The sequence below is a fragment of the Lathyrus oleraceus genome, chromosome 5 (assembly GCF_024323335.1).
Source record: "Lathyrus oleraceus cultivar Zhongwan6 chromosome 5, CAAS_Psat_ZW6_1.0, whole genome shotgun sequence".
Lineage (NCBI taxonomy): Eukaryota > Viridiplantae > Streptophyta > Magnoliopsida > Fabales > Fabaceae > Lathyrus > Lathyrus oleraceus.
In genome coordinates, this window is record NC_066583.1 from 10,175,137 (window position 1) to 10,202,454 (window position 27,318).

Consider the following 27,318-nt stretch of genomic DNA (forward strand, 5'->3'; position numbering starts at 1 on the left):
CATGCAGAAGATTCACACAAAAGACAACCTAGCAGATGTTATGACAAAGCCGATCAACGCTGACAAGTTTTATTGGTGCAATTCTTCTTATGGCCTATCTAAAACGTAGCAACATGGAATTAAATCAGAATAACATGAAATAATTATAACACAACTAAAATATAAGAGAAGAGAATAGAAATGAGAAGAAACACAATTGAATGATTATAGGATGATGCATAAACAACAATATGAGTTCTCTATATATAAGAGACTCATGTACTGAAATAAGTTGATACATATTTAGTAAATTATGCTTAATCTTCTCTTTATCATAGAAATCAGTGATTTCTAATGCATTGACATTTTGGAAACAAACAAAATGACTTTAAGTGGGAGATTGTGAGGACATAAAGTCATTTGTTTTGTAGAAAATATCAATGCATTAGAAATCAATGATTCAATGACATCTTTACTGACTTCCACCGTGTTAGAGACTAGACAATAAAGCTTATAATCACCTATATTCTGGTACCCAATTAGTAACATTACTTTGCTTATACCATCTAGCTTCTTCCTAGTATCACCTAGAACATGTTTATAATAAACAGAACCAAATACTCTGAAATGACTCACACTTTGCTTATCACCAATCCATTTCTCAGAAAGAACATTTTCCTTTAGCTTCTTGGTTGGACATATGTTGAGCATATATGCTGCAGTGGCAACACTTCTCCCTACAAGGTGTGAGGGAGTTTCTTCTCCTTCCGCACGCTCGTTTTCATATCAAGCAAAGTCCTATTTCTTTTTTCAGCAAGTCCATTGTGTTGTGGAGTATATGAAGCAGTCACCTCATGTTCAACTCCATTCTTTTCATATAACCTTCTGAACTCTGATGAGTTATACTCACCTCCACCATCAGTTCTAAGAACTTCTAGCTTCTTCACCTTGAACTTATGAAACTCAACAACACCTCATGCTTAAACTTGATGAGTGTTGCCCATGTCATTCTTGTGAGCTCATCCACAAATGAAATAAAGTACTTGTTTCCTCCAATTGAAGAAAATGGTCCACATACATCAAAATGTACTACTTTGAAAGCATGTTTTACTCTTGGAGCCAATTTTGATGCAAATGGTAATCTAGGTTGCTTGCCTTTCATGTATATCTCATATGACTTTTCAGGCTTCACAATCTTAGGAATAACATGTACCAACTTTTTAAAACTAAGAGGCCCTAAGCTTCTGAAGTTCAGATGCCCCAGTCTCTTGTGTCATAGCTCACTGTCACCTTCAACACCTTTTGCACTAAGGCAATTAGTTTCAACTATTTCAACATTCACTTTGAATGTTCCGTTGCTTCCTTATTCAGATTGTATAATTAGCTTTTGAGCAGAATTATACAACTTCAAGAGGTTGTCATTCATAGTAACCGAGAAACCTTTCTCAATTAGCTGACCTACATCAAATTTCTCTTCATGTTGGTGTAAGCCCTAGAGGCCAATACTTTTGGTACTTGTATCGAATTATTTATTAATAATAAAAGGTTTTTTCTTTATTATGTTTGTTTAATAAAGTCCCCAGAATAGCTAGTTCGTTTAATGTATCAAGTGTGACTTAATCATGAGACCCCATTAAACATAAGGACACTATTCTTAAAGTATTTGTAGTCGAGCTTTGTTGTGAAGTGGGATAACATTAAAACATTAAGACTATTATGTATATAAACCAATCATCACATCTCATGGATCATGGATAAGAAGTTATCAAGTCTTAAACATAGGTATGGACATTAGGAGTAATATTTATACTGGATTGACCCGCTATGAGAATACTACATAGAATGTTATGTAAAGTGTCATAAGTTACTCTCATGGTAATAGTGGTGTATACCACCCTTCGACCTGAAACCACTATGGACCCTAGATGTAAAGTTGAGTGCTTTATTGCTGATCAAACATTGTTCATAACTGAATGACCATAAAGACAGTTGATGGGTACTCCATGAAGTATGCTGAGGGACATGATTGACCTAGATGGAATTTTTCCATCATGCATAACAAGATAAATGTCTAAGGGCCCAATATTGAACTGGACAAGGATGACACGGTCCATGCCTTGCGTTCAATATAAATATAAGGGCAAAATGGTAATTGTAGACACAAGTATTATCACAAAAAGGGATTTGTCAGATCACATGACATTTTCGTGTGTTGGGTAGCAGTGATGTGTTGCTAGATACCGCTCACTGTTTATTATGTTAAATACGTGATTTAATATAATTGTCAATATCGCGAAAACCTACAGGGTCACACACAAAAGGACAGATTGATGAGAGACAAAGTAAATAAGGAACACTGTAAGGTACAATGCACTTAAGTGAATTATAGAACATCGTAAGGTACAATGCACTTAAGTAGAATACGAAATATGGTAAGGTACCACACGCTTAAGTGATTTTCGGTATACCATAAGATATATGCCACATGCACTTAAGTGGGACTTTTAGATTTCAGCCCACACAGGTGGTTCTATAAATAGAAACCTTGTGCAAAAGCATTTCACTTGATGAAATTTTGTTTCTCTCTCTCTCTCTCTCTCTCTCTCTCTCTCTCTCTCTCACACACACACACACACACACACACACACACACATACACACACACACACACACACACACACACACACACACACACACAAACATACATACACACACAAACACACACACACACACACACACACACACACACACACACACACATTGTCATACCACAAACACACACACACACACACACACACACACACACACACACACATTGTCATACCCTAATGCATTGAATAATACCTGAAATATCAGTCAGGATAAATTTATTGAAAATACAGACAAATCGGTTGAATCATTTCTCAAGAATGTGCAAAAATCAGCAGGTAAAAAGTTTCAAAATTAAAATTGCAAACGCCAGTATTATTAATCTACGGTTCACGTAGTTTAACCTGGTGTGCTCGTTGTATTTTTTAGCGGCTGTTTCGGTTGCATTTCGACCCGCCTGAGCCTTTTAACCGGTGCAAATTTATTTCAGAACTTGAAGAAACGATGTATTTTTTCAATAAGTATATTTTGTGCTGATCATTTTGGTGCGTCCGATTTAATTTTTAAGACAAATTTTCGCCTGACTTTTATTCCTAATCAGTTATTTTATTTTATTTTTCTTTGTCCAAATATCCAAATTAATTAATTAGAATTTTTTCTATATATACTTAATTTGAATTTGGATAATGAATTTTTAATATACTTATTTTCTTTAATAATAAAAATAATATATTTTTGACATTGGATCCTCTTTTTTTTAAAATAAATAAATAAATAATAATAATAATAATAGCCAACATTGAACAGACTTTTTTTTACAGTTGGCAAAAACCCACCTATTTCCTCAAATCTATCTCTCTCACGTGACACCCTACGCCGTCCTACTCACCTACCACTCACTCATATATGCCCACACTTCTCTCTTCACTCGGCACCTCACACTCCATTGAATACACGTTACCCTCCTTTTGTTTCTCTCTCACAAAAATCCCTTAATCTTCCTCCTTCAACCTTTTTCCGCCTCCGTTCCGACCACCTTCCCTCACACCATCTCTCGCCGGCAACCAAACGAACACCTCACCTCCTCCATAACCTCCGCCAACTCGCTTCACAACTAAACGAAAACCCATCATCACCGCACCAACTCCCTCCGCCGGAACCACTTCTTCTCCCTAACCATACAACCGTCTTCCTCATCCAACACCAAATCTTCCACCGCTCGACCGCCACACGACCAAATCCCAAATCCGTCAAAACACCACCGAACCACACCGTCGTAACAACTACCGTCGTTGCCTTCTCGCCGACGAGCTTCACCAACGGAACCTCAACCGCCTCGGTCTCACGACCTCCGCCGGTTCCTCCGCCACAACTCTCTTCCGCCTGTTCGACCGTCAAATCCTCCAACACACCAGATCTGCTCCTTCATCTTCCACTACATCATACCGCGATTCCGACAACAACAGCTAAGCAGCAGACTCAAAGCGACACCAACATTGGTTTGTTGACGGTAAACAATCCAAATTTAGCTACTCTGTTAATGTGTAGCAATTCCATGTTTCTATATTTCTATTTGGTTGTGGAAATTCTCTGTTAATGTGTAGAAATTCCATTTTTCTATATTTCTATTTAGTTGTGGAAATCCTTTTGTTATTTTTGGATGAGGAGTAAACCTGCTGGTGCCATGTAAACAATGATAATACGGCTGTTATTCCATTTGGTTTATTTCCCAGATTGGATCGTGTTGGTTTCATTTAGCAGGAGAAAAGTTTCAAGCATTTCGTCTTAAAATTTGGTTATGATAATGAAGTCTTTATTTCATCATTGTTTTGGTTGCATTATGCTTCGGTTTTGACAGATAATTTGATTGAATCTCAAAATCAGATTGGTGTGTTATGATAGATTCAAGTGGTCTTATAAATTACAAATATTTTATTGATGAGATCGTATCATATAGTTGTGTGGTTTTACTATAGTTGTTATCCTGTAATGAAATTTGTAAATAAATTTGTGGTTTTGCTGTTTGGTCTTTATTGTGATGGATTGGATTTCAATTTGTGGATTCGGAAATGTAATGCCGATATGCCACCAAGGTTTCAAATACCAAACGATTTAAGTGCAGTAATGTTTTGCTATTTCTATACCACTTACTTCACCTCCTATTATCTCTATTTTTGGTACTGTTATTGAATGTTTATTTTCATTATTTTCACTAATCATAAACATATTTTTTTTTTGTTGATATTGGTATACTTAAATAAATTTTTGTGTGACTAAATAATATGAATGGGTGTGTGATAAAATGTTAGGATGTTAGACTTGCATACATGAGTATTATGGGACGTGTGCGATCTTCATCACTAGCAGGAGACTCTTACGTGTTTAAAGTAAATCAATAAAAAATATATAGTAAATGTTATTTGTTTAAAGTGAATCAATAGGATAATAGTAAAAGTCTGTACATGTTTATTAAGTTCTTCTGGCCAGTTTTCAATTACTATTATTTTAAATGACACTAATAGAAACGTTCTAATGGAAGTACATTTTTTATGGTTAAGAACTTTCATTCTATCCATGTGTTATTAAATAACAATTATCATTTTCATAATTTAATTCAAATCTTTTCTCAAATCAATATACTTCTAAAAAGAATATAGGAAGCGTCCGCTTCACTATTTCTCAATTACTCGAACAATTGGCGTACGCCATATTGCTCAAATATTTGTCGCCCAATTAAAACTTTAACCAAAATACAAATTTCAAAATCAAATATAATTTCTAAATTCAAATTATTTTTAAATCATTTTTTTTTAAAATCACATCTTTTTAATTAATACAAATTCTAAACCCTTTTAAATTTCGAATAATAAAAGGATAGGAGGCGTTCGCCTCATTATCTTTCGATTATTCGAATAATTGGCGTACGCCACATTGCTCGAATCTTCGTCATCAAATTTAAAATTTAACCAAATACCAATTCAAATCGCTTTTCCAAACCAAATATAAGTTCTAAATTCAAATTATTTTAAGACCATGATTATACACATTCAAATCACGTCTTCTAAATCAACTACAAATCCTAAGTCCTAAATTCTAAATTTCAGATAATAAGAGGGATGGGAGGCGTACGCCTCACTATCTTTCGATCATTCGAATAATTGGCGTACGCCACATTGCTCGAGTTTTCGTCATCCAATTGAAACCACAATCGAATAAATTCAAATCACATTTTATATCAAATACATTTTCACAAAATAAACTTTAACTTAAACTTCAATAGAGAATGGGAGGCGTTCGCCTCACCATTCCTTGATTATTTGAATAATTGGCGTACGCCACATTGCTCAAATAATCGACTTTCGATCAAAACCTACAAAATCCAAAATTCAAACTATTTTCGCCAATCAAATATGACATCTAAGAACATTTCTTTTCATAAATTAAACTTCGGATGATAAAATATGGGAGGCGTTCGCCTCACCATCTCTCGATTATTTGAATAATTGGCGATCGCCATATTGCACAAATCATCGACTTCCGATTAATACATTTTAAATAAACTTGGATAAAGGAATAAGTGGTGTACGCCTCATTATTCTTTGAATAAGCAAGTAGGAGGCGTACGCCTCACTACCGTGCATATTCAACATCCACAAACAAACTTTCAAAATAATTCGAACGAAAAAAGGGAGTAGAAGGCGGTCGCCTTGTTATTCCTCGAAAGAATTGAACGATTGGTGTGCACCACATTGCTCAATCTTTCGTCGTTCTTCAAAACATCTCAAACATGTTAAACTCAACTTCTCGCCCCCGCACGATCGAAACCAAACCAAAACACCCAAACACATCAATTCAACTTGTCACCCCCGCGTGACCAAAACCCTTCTCTCAAAAGAACACTGTCAATCCTTTCTAACGCGTACAACAAACCAGTGCTAGAGCCTCCACCGAGAGTAGACAAGCCAGTGTTTAGCCGTTAGAACGCCGATCTACACAGTCGTTCACAAAACAAAACACACCAAATATTCGTAGTAGCCCGAACTACGAATGCTCTGATTTCCTTATTGCACCATAAGGATACGTAGGCAGGAGATTGATATATCTTCGCGAGCACACTAATAAAAAACCTCTCATTTCCCCCTCCTGAGGTCTTCATCCATATCTATCATCAATTCTAATCACTCGAAGCAAGCGAATAACAGTCAACTAACAGTCAAATAGCAAAATCAGACTAAAAGGTTCCCGTTGAGTACAACGGACGTAAGGGGTGCTAATACCTTCCCCTTGCGTAATCGACTCCCGAACCCGAATATGGTTGCGACGACCATTATTCTATTTTTAAAGGTTTTCTCGATATTTTCCTATTCCTTCATTGGAATGAATAAAGTTCGGTGGCGACTCTGTTTCGAACAACATTTTTTTCCGCGTCCTATCGCGAGGGATCGCATTATCATTTTTGAGGTGCGACACACATATACTCAAAGCCTTCATTCGTAACAACTAACACTGAGACTGAAGGAATCCGTTCGTGTGGACTGAGTAGATACGTTGTCGCCATTCAACTCTCGTGATCACTTCTTAGATCTGCATCAAAGGTTTCAATCGCCACAAGAGTTAACAATTTCTATCACTGATCATGCCCATTCATAAGGATCACTAAAGGAAATTTTGATTTCATCTGATACATGGATTATTCTTTACTTATCTGGCTTGCTTGAGGTTTAATCTAAAGGAGGGAATTCTTGCTTGACTTATGTCATAAAGCTTGCTATCTCTTAGTTAGATCTTTCCTCCCTACCGTTTACTTTATGCTCTAGGATAGTCTCTTATTCTCCTCTTTTTCTTTAATTTTCAAAATCTCCTCGCTTTTTTTCAAAACATTATTGTTTTCTAACTTGCACCATTTTTTTTAACAAACGTCGATTTTTTGTCAAGAGATTTCAAAACCTTTTTCTCAATAAATACTAATCTATCTTAAGCATATTCATACCAATTTCAAAATACTAAAAACTGCATAACTCATTTTGTGTCATTTGTGCACTTTTCCTTTTAAAACTTTTCTCAAAGCTTAGACGTGAGCCATTTTATAGTTGAGATATAATTCTCCTATCCCCATAGTATTGATGACAATTCTTTTCCATCTGTGAGAGCTAGTGGCATACTTGTTGGTCCTTATCCAAGTTGGAGCCCTTCTCATGATGATGCAAAGTTCTCATACTTGTGGGTGACTAGTTGAGTATTCTCCTTAAAATGACAAAATATTTTTTCATTAAAAATTAATCAAAACAAACATCTTTGTTATTTTTACCACGAACTACGAGGTTTTGATCCTCCATTGCACTTTGTTTGTATGTAGGCATGAGACTTCAAAAAGTCTTGGCAAACACAAAATAAATAAATAACATTTCTTTCCTCATCTCTCCAATCTTTTGTAAACAACACATTTTTTAAACTAAAATGTACATATTTTCAAAGAGATTCCCATGGAGTACCATGGATGCTTAGGGTGCTAATACATTCCCTTTGCATAACCAACCCCCAAACCCTTATCTCTTTTTATTAGTTTTATTTTAAAACTTCTTCGGGTTTTGTTTGTACTTTTTCCCTTTTCCTTTGGAAACAATAAAAGCGCGGTGACGACTCTAGCTTTATGAGTTAAGTTAGTCAATAACTTAATCTCAAAAATTTTATCGCTATAGAGGGAGTGACAGAGATTAGACATGAGGTGACTAGGTTTTTCACTTAACAAATTTTGAAACCTTTGTCTGATTTTTCTAATTTGTATATGATGATTTTCTCATCTATTTATTTGGAGGATAATAATATCCTACGCCCCCACTTTCTTCCTTTGGAGATTCATTGTGAAATCTCCTATTATGAAAGAAATAAAATCCATGAACCTGATGGTCTTAACTTATTTTTCTTCAAAAAGTGTTGGCCTCTTCTGAAGGGGGTATGATATCTATGTTTGACGTCTCTCTCCTATAGGTTTTTATCTTACTTTGTCACTCTTATCTCTTAGGTGGATTCACCTGCCAATTTGGGGGACTTTCATCATATTTTCTTAGTCAGAACTATCTCTCCTTAAGTTGGTGGCAAGGGTAATGACTTCTAGATTAGAAAAAGCATGGATAAGATGATATCATCTAACCAATCAACATTCCTGAAAGTATGTATTTTGGTTGATTGTGTGGTAGTTGTGAATGAGTTGGTTAACCTTTATAAAAATACCAAGAAAGAGTTTCTTATGTTTAAGGTGGATTTTGAAAATTTTCATGACTCTATTAGTTGGATTTTTTTGGACTATATGCTCTTTAGGTTTGGTTTCTCTGATGAATAGCGCGCTTGGATGTGTGCTTGTGTTTCTTCTGGGAATGGGGCTATCCTGGTCATTGGGTTCCTAAATGAGCAAATTAGCATCCAAAGGGTCTTGAAGCAAGGTTACCTACTTTCCTCATTTCTTTTCTTTTTTGCTTGTGGAAGACTTATGGGTATTCTTAGGCCGGCCGCAGATCTTGATCTTTTGTCTGGCTTTAGGATTTACTCCTCAAATCTAGTCATCTTCCATCTCTAGTTGCTAATGATATCTTAATCATTGGTGATGCATCAATGGATAGCCTTTGGACTATTAAAGTTAATCTTATAGGTTTTGAGCTTTCTTCCAATCTTCAGGTCAATTTCTCGAAAAGTAGACTTATTGGTATTAATGTGGGCTTTACTTTTCTAGATTTAGCTAGTGACTTCCTAAATTACTACTAGAAACTCCCCTTTCAAGTATCTTGGTCTTCCAGTTGGGAAAATCCCCAATCAGAGGCAACTTTGGAACCTCTTGTCTCAACTATGTCTAGACATGTGATGTCTTAGAGTCATAGATTTGTTAGTATGGGAAGTAGTGCGACCCTACTTAATTCTCTTATGAATGTTATTCCTATTTTTTTCTCGTCTTTCCTTAAGATGCCAGTTAAGGCATTGAAGAATATTGTTAAACTTCAGAGGAGGCTCTTATGGGATGAGGTTTATGGTAATGCTAATATCCCCTGAGTTAGTTGGACAAATGCGTGTAAACCCAAGAAAATATATGGGTTTGGAGTCCATGAGCATAGTAAATCTTGTGGAACCATCTTTTGTAGGTGATCAAAACTATCATGACCAAAGCTATCATGATCAAAGCTATTGTGCCAAATGAATCAGGAACTGTCATAATAGGTTGGACAGGTTTTTTCAACTATTCAATCGATTGGAACACACTCCAAATAGATTTGGTAAGTTAAAATTTTGTCCTTAATCGATTAATACAATGTCTTTATTATAGGTAACTTATCTCTATCAAATACTTCCATTTTGGGATTTCTTAATCGATTAATTTTTCTCACCCAGTCGATTAGGAAATTAATTTAGCTCATGGATGTCTTCCTTTTTTATGTCAACCTCTAGCCTATAAATAGAGGCCTCCAAATAGATTTTACATCTAGAATTGCGAGTTCTCTATATCAGTCCCCACTCTCTCTCTCTAAAATATTTTTCTACTTTCTCTCACTAAAGTTTTATCCATTGCGCTTCGAGAAAGTCTTTGTGTTTGGTGAGGAAGGTTGTATTCTAGAAAGGGTGATCTTGTAAATTCACCAAGATGTATTTTTCTCTTGGTTGAATATTTTTCCATTAAGTGAGTGTTTGTTTGGGTTCAAAGCTAAACCCGTTAAAAGCTTTGTTTAGGGATTTAGTTGTTAAGTCACCATTTTGGTTCTATAGGTCAGCTCGTGTAAAAGCTCAACTTGGTGTAAGATCTCAACTTGGTTCGTGGTCAGCCTGTGTAAAACCCCGATTTGATTCGTGAGCTCAGCCAATGTAAAAGCTTCACATTTATTCGATATGAGCCTGGTGTAACATCTCAATTCAGTTTGAGGTCAGCCCGTGTAAAACCCTATTTTTGTTCAGAGGATAGTCAGTTTAAATCTCCACCTTTGGTTTGAGATAATTCCGTAAAAAATCTCAGTTTAGCTTGGAGACTAACTGCTTCAAGTTTGTGTTTGGAAGAAAGACTAACCGCTCAAATCTGTTATTTATTATTTGGTTGGAAGTTAACCCGGAACTTGAGTTTCCTGGTGTAATGGTGTTCATAAGCTTAACCTACTAAAAGCTTATAAGGATTATTGGATACTCTCAAGATCCAGTCTTGGAAAGAGGAGTATGTCACCTTTTTAGACCGAACCTCTATAATTCCCGGTGTTTTCTCTTTTCCCTTAACTTTTTATTTTCCACATATTTTATTTCTATTGATTTTCTGCTGCTACTTTCAAACCTTTTATTAAAAACATTTTTAAACTCTGAAAATAACAATGTTTTTGTTTTAAACAATCATTTTTCAAACCTCCACAATTCACCCCCTATTGTGTGTGGAGTCACATGTCCAACAAAACTAGCTCTTCTAGAAAAATAGATGTGGCGTTTAATTTCTAAGTCCACTAGTCTTTTGAAGAGATTTTCTTGATTTCTAGATGTGAGATTTGGGCTATCACCTCTTTTAAAGGAGGTAGGGTGACTAAGCTCAACTATCTTCTCCTTCGTGGAGAGGATTCTCTCTTCTAGATTTTAAATGTACTAACTCCTTAGATTGGTTTATGGATGGTCGAAGGCGGAATGTGGGATTGGGTATGCTCACATCTTTTGGGGATGACCCTTGGGTGAGGTACACTCCTCTTAGAGTTATTTCTTATAGAAGTTTTTGATCTCTAAGAGAAAGAGGAGAAAGGTGAGTGATATTGATACTTGAAAGGTAAAGTCATGGTTTAGAAATCTCTTTGGAGGAAACCTCTCTTTAACTATGAACAAGATTTGGTACGACTTTATAAAAAATTAAGAATAATTTTATTTTTATAGGATCAGAAAATGATAAGGAGTTCGTGGAAGATAAGTGTATCTTGCTTGTCAAAAAATGCTATCTTGATAAGTTGTTGGGTGTGATTGGTCTTTTTCTAATTTCTCAGCACACCCTATTCTATGTATGTGATAATGAAAATTCAAGTGTGGCATATAGTTTTCTTCATGTGTGATTCTAAGGTGCGCGTGGAAGTTTATGCTTTATTGACGGTGGTATGTTTATCCTAGAATTAGAATGGTTCTTTTAGGGGTAGTTCTAGTTTTTTGAGGCACTCTTTGTCTTGCTTTGTATTTTTCTTTCGCTATATGTTCTTTGGTAGGTTTTTGTGTTTATTGTGCCAATTACTAACTCCACTTTATATCTTATACTTTTTGCCTCCTCTATTTATATATAGTTATTTGCCATTAAAAAGATCCTTCCAAATAAAACTTATTAATATAATGCAGATGGAAAATAAAGAGTAATTGAAATTGAAATTTTACATGAACATGTTTGTGACAGAATTGAGGATCAAATAGACAAACATCACGTCTTTTATACATTACAAGAAAGAGATTTTCAGGTTTTCAGAATCGAAAGAATCAAATATATATATATATATATATATATATATATATATATATATATAATATATATATATATATATATATATATATATATATATATATATATATATATATATATATATATATATATATATATATATATATTTGCTTAAGAAAATCATGACTCGATGGCGAGTCATCTCCATACTACAAGCAATCTAAAATTGCTAGCGGAAAAAAAAATCATTTCTAAGCTACACAATTTTATATTTAGTCTCAACACAAGTTTTGTAACTTGAAGCAATACCATGTTTTCTTAAGCAATATGCTATTTTTTCTCTACCTTTTATTCTAACCCTAGTTCAACTTTAGTCTAGTTTATTTCCACCCAAATAACTAAAATACCAAGAGAGGAGGGATACATGTTCTTATTTGATACAAGAACATCCTACAATGGTTGAACTATGAGAGGAAGTCCATAACTAGGTCTAAGAGACAACATGATAGTAGGAGAATGGTAATAACTAGGGGAGAGTTTAAACCTAAACTTAGAAAGAAGTAGGGTTAACACTATCTTATACTCCATGAAAGTCAAGTTCCTACCAACACATGCTCTTCCTCCAAAACCAAAAGGCAAGTATCCCATTTTGTGCTTGCATTCCCCATTTGCATCATTCATAAATCTCTCTGGTTTGAACTTGTTGGCATCATTCCCCCATAATGTAACATCATGATGCATTGCTACAACATCAATCCAAATGTTGGTCCCTTTAGGCACCTTTACATTATCTACTTGAATATCCTCCATTGTTTGCCTTTGAACATTTGGAGATGGTGGGTAGAGTCTAAGTGCTTCATTCATCACCCATTTCATCTACATGTATAAAAAAACTTACATAAATTTTAAAATATAACACAACTTTAGTCGGAATGAAGTATCAGCCTAACCTCAGTTGTGTGCAGTTGCGTACATGAGATACTTAATATTTTTATACCATAAAATTTTAAATTGAAATTACCTTCTTTAAATCAGCAAGCAAGTTGATATCAAGTTCTTCAATATTTCCTACAACTTGTTTAATTTCATCTCTCAATTGGTTTTGCCAATCTTGATGCAATGCTAGAAGTAACAAAGTCCATGTGATTGATAATGATGTTGTCTCATAGCCACCAAAGAAAAATGTCTTGCACTCATCAACCAATTCCTTTTTTGTTAATGCCTTGTTCGTTTGTCCATCAATCTCGTTATTTTCTTTCAACAAATGACCCAACAAATCTTGTTCATGTTGTTTCTTATCATTTGAATTCATCCTACTTTCTATAATAGATAACAAGAGCTTGTCAACTTCTTCACCAATTTTCTTGGCTTCTAAAGTTTTCTTTAAATTAAAGAATTTTCCAAAGGGGACCCCCACATATCTATTGGTCTTAAAAAGAGTCATTTGCAAAGTTCTTAGTTGATCAAAAACTATTTTTCCATTTTCGTCATCCATTCCAAAGCTTGCTCTTGCTATGATCTCTCCGGCCGATGCTACAATCTCGCTTTCGATGTCGAGCTCAAGGTGGTCGGAGTTAATTTGGAAATTCCACCTATTGATCATTTTCTTTGTTGAATCTACCATCATGCTTGCCATTGTCTAGAGAGGACAAAAATGTTGAAAATATAATTAGGATTAATTTATTACATAATATAAAAATATATATTATGTAACGAATAATTTATATATCATTTTCAAGAAAAATATAAATTATATTATGTTTGATCACTACATTGAAAATGATTCTCCTTTAAAATTAGTCATCTATATAAGAACATTAATTATTTGAGTTTAATTACTTAATTTTTGTTAAATAACTTCAATGCACAACTATTTTATCCTAAATCCTAAATATTTTTGTATCAAATACAAAGAAAATACAGAAAATACAAAATATTAATGCACAACTATTTGGAGAATACATTGTTTATTGTAGTTGATTTTTTTTACCTAGTACAACTATGTTGTTTTTATATGATTTTAAGAGTTTAGTGATTTTGATGACAATAGGAAGATTTTCTCTTAGTGGCAGGTGTGTCATATATTATATGGTAAGTTTTTCCCTACGAAGTTTTAGAAAAATGTTATTCTTACTTACAACAATCCATATATATACATCGCATTTTATTATTGAATAGTAAAATATTATAATAATATATTTTTTAAAATATAAAAATTTATTTATTTATATTTTTAATTATTTAAATTTTTATTAACCAACTTCATAATTTTATTAATCAATTTCATAATACCAACTTTTGTGACTGTTCAAAATTATTTTTAATATTTGGATGTTTATTAATCAACTCCATAATTTTAATAACCAACTTTTTACTTTTCATTAATCAATTTTGATTTATCATTAAAAATTATTTTTAATATTTGAACGTTTATTAATCAACTTCATCAATTCATTAATCATTTTTTTATATTTAATTAATCAATTTTATTTCACTACTTTAAGTCAATGTTCACATATATTGCTCACGGACACTTTTCACGAACCGTACACGCACTATTCATACATTGTTCTTAATTTTATTTGTAATTTAAAAAATACACTATTCGTCGTATAAATATGATGAACAATATATATGATATATAAGTATGATGAACAATATATATGATATAAGTATTTGGTGAAAAAAATGGGTAGGAATAAAATTTCAGTAAGTTTTATGATTAAAAACAAACACAAACTAGTTTTTTCTGTATTTAATACTCCATTTTTTATTTCACCTTTGTTAAAGAGAAGTTGGTTTGTTATTTCATTCTTATTATGAAAGTTGGTTGTATACTTAATGTATCTATGTTATGCATATTGTAGTTTTTATTTTTTCATATTATACAATACTTAGTGCTATTAATTAGCAAGTTATTTAAAAAAAACTATAATATTAGTAAGCAATTTATTTGAAAACAATTTATACCTAAATTGAAAGGAGACATATATTTAGTGACAAATATTTTATTATCAAATATATATATATATATATATATATATATATATATATATATATATATATATATATATATATATATATATATATATATATATATATATATATATATATATATATATATATATATATATATATATATATATTAGTGAAGTATATCAATATTAACATCATGATATAACAAAATTGTTTAAGACATTTTTTTGAATGATGATTTGAAATTTGAGAGTGAAGAGAGAGAATATATTAAACCTTAAGATTAATTGGAGTAAAAGTTGGGGCTATAACATGTCGATGATGTACCCATATGCTGCCTTCAGTCATCACCAAACCATTTCCAAACATTGCTTTTCTATCTTTTCTAAAAACACTGGGTTAGAAGGAGGATCATGCTATCCGTTGTCATGGTTGTTGTAGGCACTCTCAATGGCAGCATGTCTACTAGAAATCAAATAGAGATTGACTTGTGGAGCCACATGCGTTCTGAGATGTCGAAGAAAGAAACCCCATCGACCAGCCGTTTCACCTTCAACCAGAGAAAAGGCAATGGGAAAGACATTGTTGTTGCCGTCTTGTGCAACCGCCATAAGCAAAGTACCCTTGTATTTTCCGTATAATCAAGTGCCATCAATTTGAATAATAGGTTTGCAGAATGCGAAACCTTTGATGCATGTGTTAAACGCCCAAAAGAGACGGTGAAAGATTTTATACCCGTAACATTGGTTCCATCTGGCATCATTGCTGGAAATGTCTTCATAATTGCCACAGTTCCTAGGACATATGTTTTTAGGGCCCATAAAAGTCGTGGCAATTCTTTGTATGAATCCTCCCAGTTGCCGAATACCTGTTCAATATCCTTTGTCCTCTCAATCCATGCTTTCTTGTAAGATGGTGTATAATTATATGTTGTTCTAATATGGGATATAATTATACTCACCTTCACTGATGGGTCTTTATTAACCAACGACAGAATGTCTTGACATATCAATACAGCGCTTAGTTTACGGTGATCTTGTTCAACGTTAGTTGCAATGCAACTGTGAGGTGGGTCTATTGAAGCGATCTCCCAAGAGTCGTTTTTCTTTTTGTAAGACACAGCCAAACGAAACTTACAAAGGATGTTACGACATTCGATAACATACCTTCTTGAATCAGTGCGTTTCACTGTAAAATCAGTAGAGTTTTTCATGTGGAACTTTTTAATAGCTCGCACACATTCTTCTTTGGTACGAAACATGTCTCACACCTTTAATTCGCCTTCTGATCATGGATACGGGTTATAGAAAACATTGTTGGATGTATCATCGTCGTGCAAATCCAAATTTGTCATATGTTGAGGCAGATTGCAGACATGACTAGGAGGTATTGGTGGTAGTTGATCATCATCTTCAATGTCGTTGTTCAACATCTGATCAACCTGTATCTCAGTCTCCTCTTCTTCTTCATCAACAACGTCCACTTCTGCTTCTGCTTCTGGGTTGACGTCATCTGACCATTGTGGATCAAATTCACCAGATTCATCCTGAGCGGTTATTTGAGACTGCTGAGACGGTATACATGGTTGAAGAGTAATGTACAACTTAATACAGTTGCAACCTGAATGTTCATGACTAACAAACATGTATTCAACATCTTCATCGTCCCGTGCCTTAAGCGGGAAAAACTTGCATTGACTATTCTAAAAAAATATTGGATTTTGATACGTGATCTTTGACACAATACCCGATCCTATACAGGATTGTATTCTTTTTTTCAAATGCAAGAATGTTGCATTTCTCTTGATAGTAAGTCTAATGGTATCAGTGCTTCGAAAACAAAACCCATATAACTCAGACTCGTATGTTTCACCGTTGTAGTGAACGTTGACACTGTATTTTGGTGAAGATGACATTGTGCAGATGAAAACTATTTTCTTGCTGCAGATGAATGTGAGTGATGTGTCTTGGATGTTGATAGTAAGACACTTAAATAGGGAAATGATGTGTCTCACATGCTAGCTAGTTCGAAGTGATGTGTCGCACATGCAAGCTAGTCCGAAATGATGTGTCAACCATGCAAGCTACTAAGAAGCTCGCCGGTTTTGGTCACATAAGCAAGCTTTTGTCTTGGTTCGTAGATAAAAAATTCATTCTTTATTTATGCGAAAGATGGCGTCCAGAGACACACACATTTTGGTTCCCAACCGGTGAGTGTACTGTGACGTTAAAAGACGTCTATATGCTTTTGGGACTGCCCATTGAAGGTAAGGTTGTTAATGGTAAAACCAACTATGCAAATTCAATTTGCATGGACCTCATGGAGACTGATTTGTTAGATGATAGCGCAAGATGTCAAGGTATACTACTTTCACGCCTTAAGTCATACTATAATAGTTTATACTTAGATGAGCATTCTATCGAAGATGCTCGAATAATAAAAGCTAGGTGTTACATTATGCTGTTAATTGGTTCGTTTTTATTTCCCGAAGGTAGTGGTTCTAGCATGCATATTATGTATTTACCTTTACTTAGACATGTAGATAGAATAGGAAGTTACAGTTGGGGATCTGCTTGTCTAGCCTATCTCTATAGCTCATTGTGCAAAAACTCACACAAAGACACATCTACATTTTCTGGATGTGCTGTTTTGCTACAAGCATGTGGTTAGTCAAGACTACCGTCCCTAGCACCCGTCAACAACAATATTTTCACATTCCCTTATGCACAAAAGTAAGTTGTTTAAATTGCTATATCTTTACTTACTTCCTTAAATATTATTATCTTTAATTAATATTCCTACCTTTTTGGTGTAGATGGCCTGCATGTGGTATGAGTTATAACAAATGTCCTAGACACTATAATACTCAGTATCGCAATCTGTTGGATCACCTTCGACCGACAGACGTAAGGATAATAACTTAATTTATTTCGTTATAATTTGTTAACTTCTTCTACCTAGACTATAATCCTATATTCTTTCACATTTCAGTTCATTTGGCGTCCATACCTTAATTTGGATCATGACCATGAGGTCAACGCTGAAGACGCGGCCGTATGGACTGCATGGACACCAATAATACGGTTCACAACTGTGGAGATGCACAACAGTGATCGTGTGAAGTTGCAGTTCGTATGCCCCAAAACATCCCAGATCCCCCAACAAGCCTAGGAGAGTGACATCTGCACAAAGTTAACGACCAATGGAACTTCAATCCATGGCAAAGCTTCGCAAGATCGGAGTGTCGCAAATGGAAGCACCGCCACGACCATGTCTTAACTGACGCAATCATGCCATATGAAGAAAAACCAAGTCGTACTTATATAGCTTGGTACATATCGGTTGGTTTTCAGTTCACCGACGAGGATATGTACCTCTACGATCCACGCCAGATGACTTACACACCTGACACCTCAAAATCAAACCCCCAACAACAGTGTCAGACCGGATACACACAATCCCCCGTCCGTCAAACATTCCGTTCAACCAACACACAAACATACAACCAAAACATGTCATACACCCAACCCCAATACCAAGAGCATACCCCATACCACCACCAACAAATTGACCATCAACCTGAGATCCAACATCGCTTCGCATCCACCCCATCACCCTACCAAAGCTGCCTTAGCCCGAACACCCAACGATCATTCAACACCAACCGCCCCTCCTCCTACCATAGCCAAGAAGCCCAAACCTCACAAAACCAAAACATCCAACAACCCCATCTCTACCAAACACCCCAACAATATTTCCAACCTTTCCTTGACGCATCATTCACACCCATGTCTCCCTTCAACCGTCCCGGTCGCCCACCAATGAGTCAACCACAACCCAACTACTCTGGCATGGGTCGTGAACTCAGCTACGACAGTACACCCTCGATGAATACTGAAGACTATGCCGACTTGTCTGACTATCTCAACAGACCATCTACTGTAGTTGGTAGTGACGCTCCTGGCCCCTCAGATGCTCAAACACCAGTGGTGAATCATCAACGTGGGTTAGGGCCACGAGTTAGGGTATCTAGGGGATGTGGGACCGGAGGTCGATTAGGTGATTTCGGTCATCACCATTAGGTATTTTTGTGTAAACGGAAAATTTTATTAATATCAATTGGTCCTATTTCAAATTTATGTATCATGTAGACCATTTACAAAAAAAAATGCATTTTACACTGAGATGACAATCCAATTGACGCCTCCTATCAAGTAATACACATGGGCGCCAATTGGATTGGCTAGGGCACATGTCCTAACCAATCCAATTGGCGCCTTCATTCAATTTTTAAGAGGAGTCGCCAATTCAATTGGCGACTCCTCCTAAAAATGGGGTAGTTTGAGATTTTTTTTGAAACTGGGGACATTTTGAGAATTTCAATGAAAAAATGGGTTATTTTTGTAAAAAATTCTCAAGAATACATTGTTTATTGTAGTTGATTTTTTTACCTAGTACAACTATGTTGTTTTTATATGATTTTAAGAATTTAGTGATTTTGATGACAATGGGAAGATTTTCTCTTAGTGTTTTTATATTTTTAATATTTGGATGTTTATTAATCAACTTTATAGTTTCAGTAAACAACTTTTTACTTTTCAATAACCAATTTTGATTTTTCACTAAAAATTATTTTTAATATTTGACGTTTATTAATCAACTTCATCACTTTATTAATCAATTCTTTATATTTAATTAATCAATTTTATTTCATTACTTTAAGTCAATATTCACATGTATTGTTCACGGACACTTTTCACATACTGTTCATGCACTCTTTATAATTTTTTTTTGTAATTTAAAAAATACATTATTCTCCATATAAGAATATATACAATTTAAGTATTTTGTGTAAAAAAATGGATAGGGATAACATTCCAGTAAGTTTTATGATTAAACTAGTTTTTTTTTCTGTGTTTAATACTCCATTTTTTATTTCACCTTTGTTAAGAGAAGTTGGTTTGTGTATTTCATTCTTATTATGAAAGTTGGTTGTATACTTAATGTATCTATGTTATGCATATTGTAGTTTTTATTTTTTCATATTATACAATACTTAGTGATATTAATTAGCAAGTTATTTAAAAAAAAACTATAATATTAGTAAGCAAATTATTTGAAAACAATTTATACCTAATTTGAAAGTAGACATATATTTAGTGACAAATGTTTTATTATCAAATATATATATATATATATATATATATATATATATATATATATATATATAAAATAAAAATGATTTAATATATTAGTGAAGTATATCAATATTAACATCATGATATAACAAAATTGTTTAAGACATTTTTTTGAATGATGATTTGAAATTTGAGAGTGAAGAGAGAGAGAATATATTAAACCTTAAGATTAATTGGAGTAAATGTTGGGGCTATAACATGTCGATGATGTACCCATATGCTGCCTTCAGCCATCACCAAACCATTTCCAAACATTGCTTTTCTATCTTTTCTAAAAACACTTGGTTTCCCCCATTTCTTCGCCATAACTTTTCCAGACATTTTCTTCAAGAATTCAGGATCTGCAACGTATAAAAATGGTTCTGCCCCCAACCAATAAACGAAAACTTTCCCTAAAAAAATGCATTATTCAACATAAATATCCTTTGGTCAGTCCATACAGAACAAAAACTTTAATCGAATCTAATGAACGGTGAGATTGATCCCAGATTAGTCGATACTAAGATCTTATACCGAGTTTCTTAAAAAACATTATCAATCATTATTAAAAACATCATGATTCTTAGCTTACCAAAAGATTTTTGCCAAGAATAATAATAAGGAGAAACGGTAGAGTGAATATTATGAGTGATATCAAGTGAAGAAGAAAAAGAAGAATTCCTTTTCATTTCTTTGATGTTTCCAAATGGAAAACTTGGTGTTGGCCCATCAAATCCACATTTCTTAAGGTTTTGAAGTTTATGGTTAGGTAAAATCCACCAAAAATATGTTAGTGTTGTGAGCAAGCAAAGACATAAAGCAAGTGTTATTGAAATGAGTACAAAATGAATTTGTGATAATGCAACAAAAGCCATCTTGTTTCTCTCCCTATCTCTCTACAAACTCCTCTTTCATTTGCTTATGCTATATAGTTGTTGATATTGATAATGAGAAAGCAAAATGAAAATTTGGGTCAATAATACGAGTAAGAAGTTATTACGACACTTCTTTTAAAGGAAAGTTATTATGGCACTAAAAAGTGCTTTGACCACGGTTTAAACGATGATGGCTACAATAGTTTTGCAAACGTGATTCAGTTCTCCCTTATATATATACTAACAAAACTAAAATATGAGAAGAAAAATATTATATATATATATATATATATATATATATATATATATATATATATATATATATATATTGAAGATGAAATGTCACAAGGGTGTCAAATTTAATATTATGATATCTCCGATAATTTTTTACTCTATATTTGTATAGCAAAATTCATCATTGAATTGAAAATTATTACTTTCACGTAAATCAAAATCTTTTTCTGGGAGACACAACTCTTACATTCTTTTCTTAAAATTTTTATATTAGTTATTTCTATCTTAAATGATGTATTGATTTTTTCAAGATATCTTAAAGAATCTTTGAGACCTAAGTTGTGTTCTCTTAGTTTATCATTTTCTTTCTCTAGATAAGCACTCATTTTGAACAATTCTTTATAAGGTGGTTTAGTTATCTGAACAATATCTATCTCGTAGGCTGCTTTTAAGGAAACTTCATCTTCTTTATTGGAATTTTTTTTTTATGTTTCTCCCCGAGGTTGATGTATCTCCTCATTTTCTTCTTTCGAAGATTTCACTTGAAGATATTTCTTATTAACAGTTCTCAAACATGTGATTCCTTCATTTGATGTTGAATCTTCTGAAGATCGTTCTACTACCAAGTATGTTCTTTCAAAGGATTCCGTCGGAGTTGTATGATAGGAGTATGATGAAGTTTATGATTCTTTATTTTCTGAGCTCGTATCTTCATCTTTAAGTAATTGAATTAACTCCTTTATTTTTTTCTATAATTTCCTCCGCCTTTGATTTTTTCTAAAATTTATGAGGGCTCATATCTTTTGATTTAAGGATATGATTAAACTTCCAATTCTTAACTCTTAGACATATGTTAGTTACATACGTTCCAATACAACTTCTAATATTTGTAAATTTTGAAAAAAAATTAAGAGTAACCTGGCGGTTCCATAAACTATTTTGGGTGTGGGGCAATAAATTCAATAGAAAAATTATGTCAAAAGATTTAATTACAATTTTGGTCCTGTATTTTGCCATATTTACTAACTAAGTTCTCTTATTTCAAATTCAAACAATTTTGGTTCTCCTCTCACCCTTTTGCAATTAAATTTGTTTATTTATGCATTTTTAAATAAGGTGTCGGGTGTTGTTGGAAATTGTTTTGCAATATTAGTTCCAAAATGACAAAAGAGTTAAATAGCATTTAATGCTTTGTTTTAATTAGTGCTCAGAATTTTAGTTATTGTTTTGTTTGAATTTTGAATTCAATCTTCATATCTTTTCATGAAATAGTGTCATATATGAAACATTGTGTTTTATGGTGAAATGGTGTTGTTTCATCAAAGGTTGCACACTTTTGAAACAACATCCATATCTCCTATAAATATATGATTCTATTCAGAAAAATGATACAAGAACTAAAAACGTATTTCTCTTCCAAATTCCAGAAAAACCTTCCTTGCATTTCGGGTTCTTCACTTGTCTTGTGCAGACTCGAAATTAAGGCTGATATTATCCTGAGTGTTCTTGCATTTTCCAACTCTAAGACATAATAAAAGAGTGCTTGAAATACTTTTAAGGAAAGTGATTCTCAATCACGATTCAGTCCTGGATCCATTTAATTTTACCGAATTTTCTAACAATCTTAAAAGTATTAGTAACATAATGGCTTCAGACGCTGCTGTTTCAAGCATCAAAGTGATGAACCAGGATCTTGTCAAGTTAGATCGATTTGATGGAACAAATTACACAAGATGGCAAGACAAGATGACATTCCTATTGACTGCCCTGAAGGTTCACTATGTTCTTGATCCCGACCTACAACCAATACCTGAACCAACGGGAAATGATTCGGAAGATCTCAAGAAGGAGCGCAAGAAACGCAAGGAGGACGAACTGCTTTGCCGTGGACACATTCTGAATACTTTATCTGATTGTCTCTACGACCTCTACACAGACAATCCATCGGCAACAGAAATATGGAAGGCACTAGAATTCAAGTTCAAGGCTGAAGAGGAAGGTACGAAGAAGTTCTTAATATCTAAATATTTCGATTTTAAATTCTTAGATTCTAAGCCCATTCTTCCCCAAGTGCATGAATTGCAAGTTCTGGTCAATAAAATAAAGGCAGTAAAAATAGACATCCCTGAGACCTTCCAAGTCGGTGCAATTATTGCAAAATTACCACCTTCATGGAAAGGCTACCGAAAGAAATTGTTGCACAGTTCCGAGGACTTCTCCTTGGAGAAAATTCAGAAACATCTTCGAATCGAGGAGGAATCGAAGGAGAGGGAGAAATCAGAACCCCCTACTCATTTCAAAACAAACGCTGTGACCAACAAGGGAAAGAAGAGACATGATGGCATGAAGAGTCATCTTGGACCAAAGAAAGAACATAACAAGTTCAAGAACTCTGGCGGTCATAAAGGTCCAAAGAACGGATGTTTCGTATGCGGTAAACCTGGACACTATGCTCGAGATTGCAGACAAAATAAAGCAAAAAATGAGATCAATGCAATTCGATCAGATGATGACATAATTGCTACAGTGAGCGAAATTATGGCAATCAAAGGAAAAGTTCAAGGCTGGTGGTATGACACTTGTGCTACGGTGCATGTTACTTATGACAAGGCTGCATTCAAAACCTATTCTGAAGCAATTGATGGACAAGAGGTACAAATGGGAAATGAAGTCCGCTCTAAAGTTGTTGGAACCGGTTCGGTCGAACTTAACTTCACTTCTGGAAAGAAAGTTACACTTGTAAATGTGCTTCATGTTCCAGACATGAATAGGAATCTTGTTAGTGGGGATTTATTGGGAAAACCGGGTATTAAATCTGTATATGAATCGGGCAAACTTATTTTGACCCGTAATGGTGTATTCATTGGAAAAGGATATTCCGCAGAGGGAATGATCAAACTATGTACTAATGATAATATTATTAATGAAATTTCTAATTCCGCTTACATGCTTGATTCCGTTTCTTTATGGCATAATAGATTAGCACATTGTGGTATTAGTTCTATGAAGAGACTAATTAAATCTGGACTAATTTCATGTAATATAAAGGATTTCAAAAAATGTGAATTATGTGTTGAATCAAAAATGATTAAGAAGCCTTTCAAAAGTGTTGAAAGGAAACGAAATTACTTGATCTTGTGCACTCAGATTTGTGCGAATTTAATGGCATGTTGACACGTGGAGGGAATAGATACTTTATTACATTCATAGACGATTCCTCTAGATACACTCATGTATATCTCTTAAAGCATAAAGATGATGCATTTAATGCCTTTAAGACTTATAAAGCAGAAGTCGAAAATCAATTAAATAAAAGTATAAAGGTCCTTAGAAGTGATAGGGGCGGCGAATACTTTTCAATTGAATTTGATGCATTCTGTGAAGAGCACGGTATAATACATGAATGTTCGGCACCACGAACACCGCAACAAAATGGCATGGCAGAAAGAAAGAATCGAACATATCAAGAGATGATGAATGCCATGTTGATGCATTCTAAATTACCCCTTAACTTGTGGGGTGAGGCATTATTGTCCGCCTGTCATATAATCAATAGAATTCCGTTAAAGAAAACTGGTATATCTCCATATGAGTCATGGAAAGGTAGAGCGCCAAATATCGGTTACTTTAAAGTGTGGGGGTGTGTGGCATACTACAAAAACATGGACCCTAAAAGAACCAAGTTGGGTCCTCGAGGAATAAGATGTGCTTTTGTAGGATATGCACAACACAGTAAAGCATATAGACTCTTAAATCTAGAATCTAATGTAATTGTTGAATCCCAGGATGTAGAATTCTTTGAAAACCTTATCACAAAGGATAAAGGATCGGAGTCGGCCACTAATAAAGAATCTCATGAAGATAACTCTTCTCGGATTGTAGAAATACAAACTGAAGGCACTCCTATAATCATTGAACCACAACCCGAGCCTAGGATAAGCAAGAGAATTCGGAAGACAAAGAATCTAGGACCAGATGAGATTGATTCTCAATCTATTTCCTTTTATCTTGTTGAGGGAAATTGTAAGAACTTTGTTCAACGCATTCCGATTATTCTTCAAGTGGAAGATGATCCAAAAACTTATAAGGAAGCAATAACTTCAAGGGACTCCACTTTTTGGAAAGATGCTATCCAAGATGAAATGGATTCAATTGTATCAAACCACACTTGGGAACTTGTTGACTTACCTAAGGGATCAAGGCCCATTGGATGCAAGTGGGTGTTTAAGAAGAAATACCATAGCGATGGTACTCTAAACACTTATAAAGCCAGATTAGTGACAAAAGGATTTAGACAGAAAGAAGGCATAGATTACTTCGACACATACGCACCAGTAGCAAGAACAACTACTATTAGATTGTTGTTTGCCTTAGCATCTTTGAATGATCTTATAATCCATCAGATGGATGTTAAAACAACGTTCCTAAATGGAGATCTCGATGAGGAAATCTACATGGAACAACCGGAAGGCTACCTGCTTCCTGGAAATGAACAAAAGGTGTGTAAACTTGTCAAATCCTTATACGGACTAAAACAAGCACCAAAACAGTGGCATCAAAAATTTGACTCTGTAATACTCTCAAATGGATTTATTCCTAATTCTTGTGACAAGTGTTTATACACAAAGACGTGCAAAACCACTGTAATATTCCTTTGTCTCTATGTCGACGATATGTTGATCATTAGTAATGATTTAAAAGGAATCTTAGAAACAAAGAAGTTTCTAACATCCACTTTCAAGATGAAAGATCTTGGACTTGTTGACACAATTTTAGGGATCAAGGTTAAGCGAAATAGTGGGGGTTATGAACTTAGTCAAACCCACTATATTGAGAAAATGCTTGATAAGTTTAAACATCTAAACTTTAAGGAAGTAACCACTCCATTTGATCATGCCAACAAACTTCAAAAGAATAATGGAAGATCAGTGGCTCAATTGGAATATGCAAGTGCAATAGGGTGTCTAATGTACCTAATGCAATGTACCAGACCCGACATATCATTTGCAGTCAGTAAAATGAGTCGATTTACTAGTAATCCAAGTAATGAACATTGGAAGGCAATTACAAGGATTTTTGGCTATCTACTGAAAACCAAGGACCTTGGTCTTCACTATGGAAGGTTCCCTGCCATATTAGAAGGATACACTGATGCGAGTTGGATATCTAATATTGGAGACCATAAATCTACAACTGGATGGATATTTACACTTGCTGGTGGAGCAATTTCTTGGAAGAGCAAGAAACAAACATGCATTACACTTTCGACCATGGAATCAGAGTTCGTGGCTCTCGCTTCCGCCGGTCAAGAAGCGGAATGGTTGAGGGATCTTCTGTTGGAAGTTCCATTGGCTAAAGACAATGTCTCAAAAGTGATGATACATTGCGATAGCCAAGCCACATTAGCAAGAGCATTCAGCGAAGTGTATAATGGAAAGTCTAGACATATAGGACTTAGACATTCGTTCGTAAGAAAATTGATTAAGGATGGAATCATTTCACTCACCTACATACGAACATGCTATAACTTAGCAGATCCGTTTACTAAGCCACTGGCCAGAGACTTAGTACGAACAACCTCGAGAGGAATGGGGTTGAAACTCCTTAAATAAAGGTTCCGACAGCGGCAGCAACCCAATCTTATGTTAACAAAACATTAACTTCAAGATTCAATGGGTAACAACAAGTCGTTGAATTGGATGTAAGTCAAGAATTTGGGAAATAAGGTTGACTGTGTTGAATTGAGGGTTGAGGTTTCCAAAACCTCTTAATGAAGTTCATTAACGAAGAAGAGTATCTATTGGAAAGGATGCTATATGAACCTCACCTATGTGAATTTTGAGATGGTGCCGTCTCAAAGTGAGAGTTGGAGTTTCTCTCATGAAAAATTCATGAAAAGGATAGCATATGGCCATAAATAAGTGCTAAGCGAGATATGTAAAGGAAGAACCTTTAAAGAGTGTGTGTAAGGTAACGCCGGTCTGATCCCATGGATTAATGGTTTAAAAGCTTTGCTACCAAACATTCCGATTAAACTTTGCGTTATCCTCACTAAGGTTAAGTTTAAA

At 34.4% G+C, this 27,318-nt stretch overlaps 1 protein-coding gene across 1 annotated transcript; it reads right to left on the minus strand.

Annotated features, from left to right (window-relative positions):
* Nucleotides 1–12,196: 12,196 nt before the first annotated feature.
* Nucleotides 12,197–21,081, minus strand: LOC127087726 (cytokinin hydroxylase). Its single transcript, XM_051028657.1, has 4 exons — nucleotides 20,734–21,081; nucleotides 20,325–20,554; nucleotides 13,010–13,627; nucleotides 12,197–12,864 (listed from the first exon to the last, which is right to left on the minus strand). Exons 1-4 carry the CDS (start codon nucleotides 21,014–21,016, stop codon nucleotides 12,439–12,441), a joined length of 1,557 nt encoding a protein of 518 aa, XP_050884614.1. The 5' UTR covers nucleotides 21,017–21,081; the 3' UTR covers nucleotides 12,197–12,438.
* Nucleotides 21,082–27,318: the final 6,237 nt, after the last annotated feature.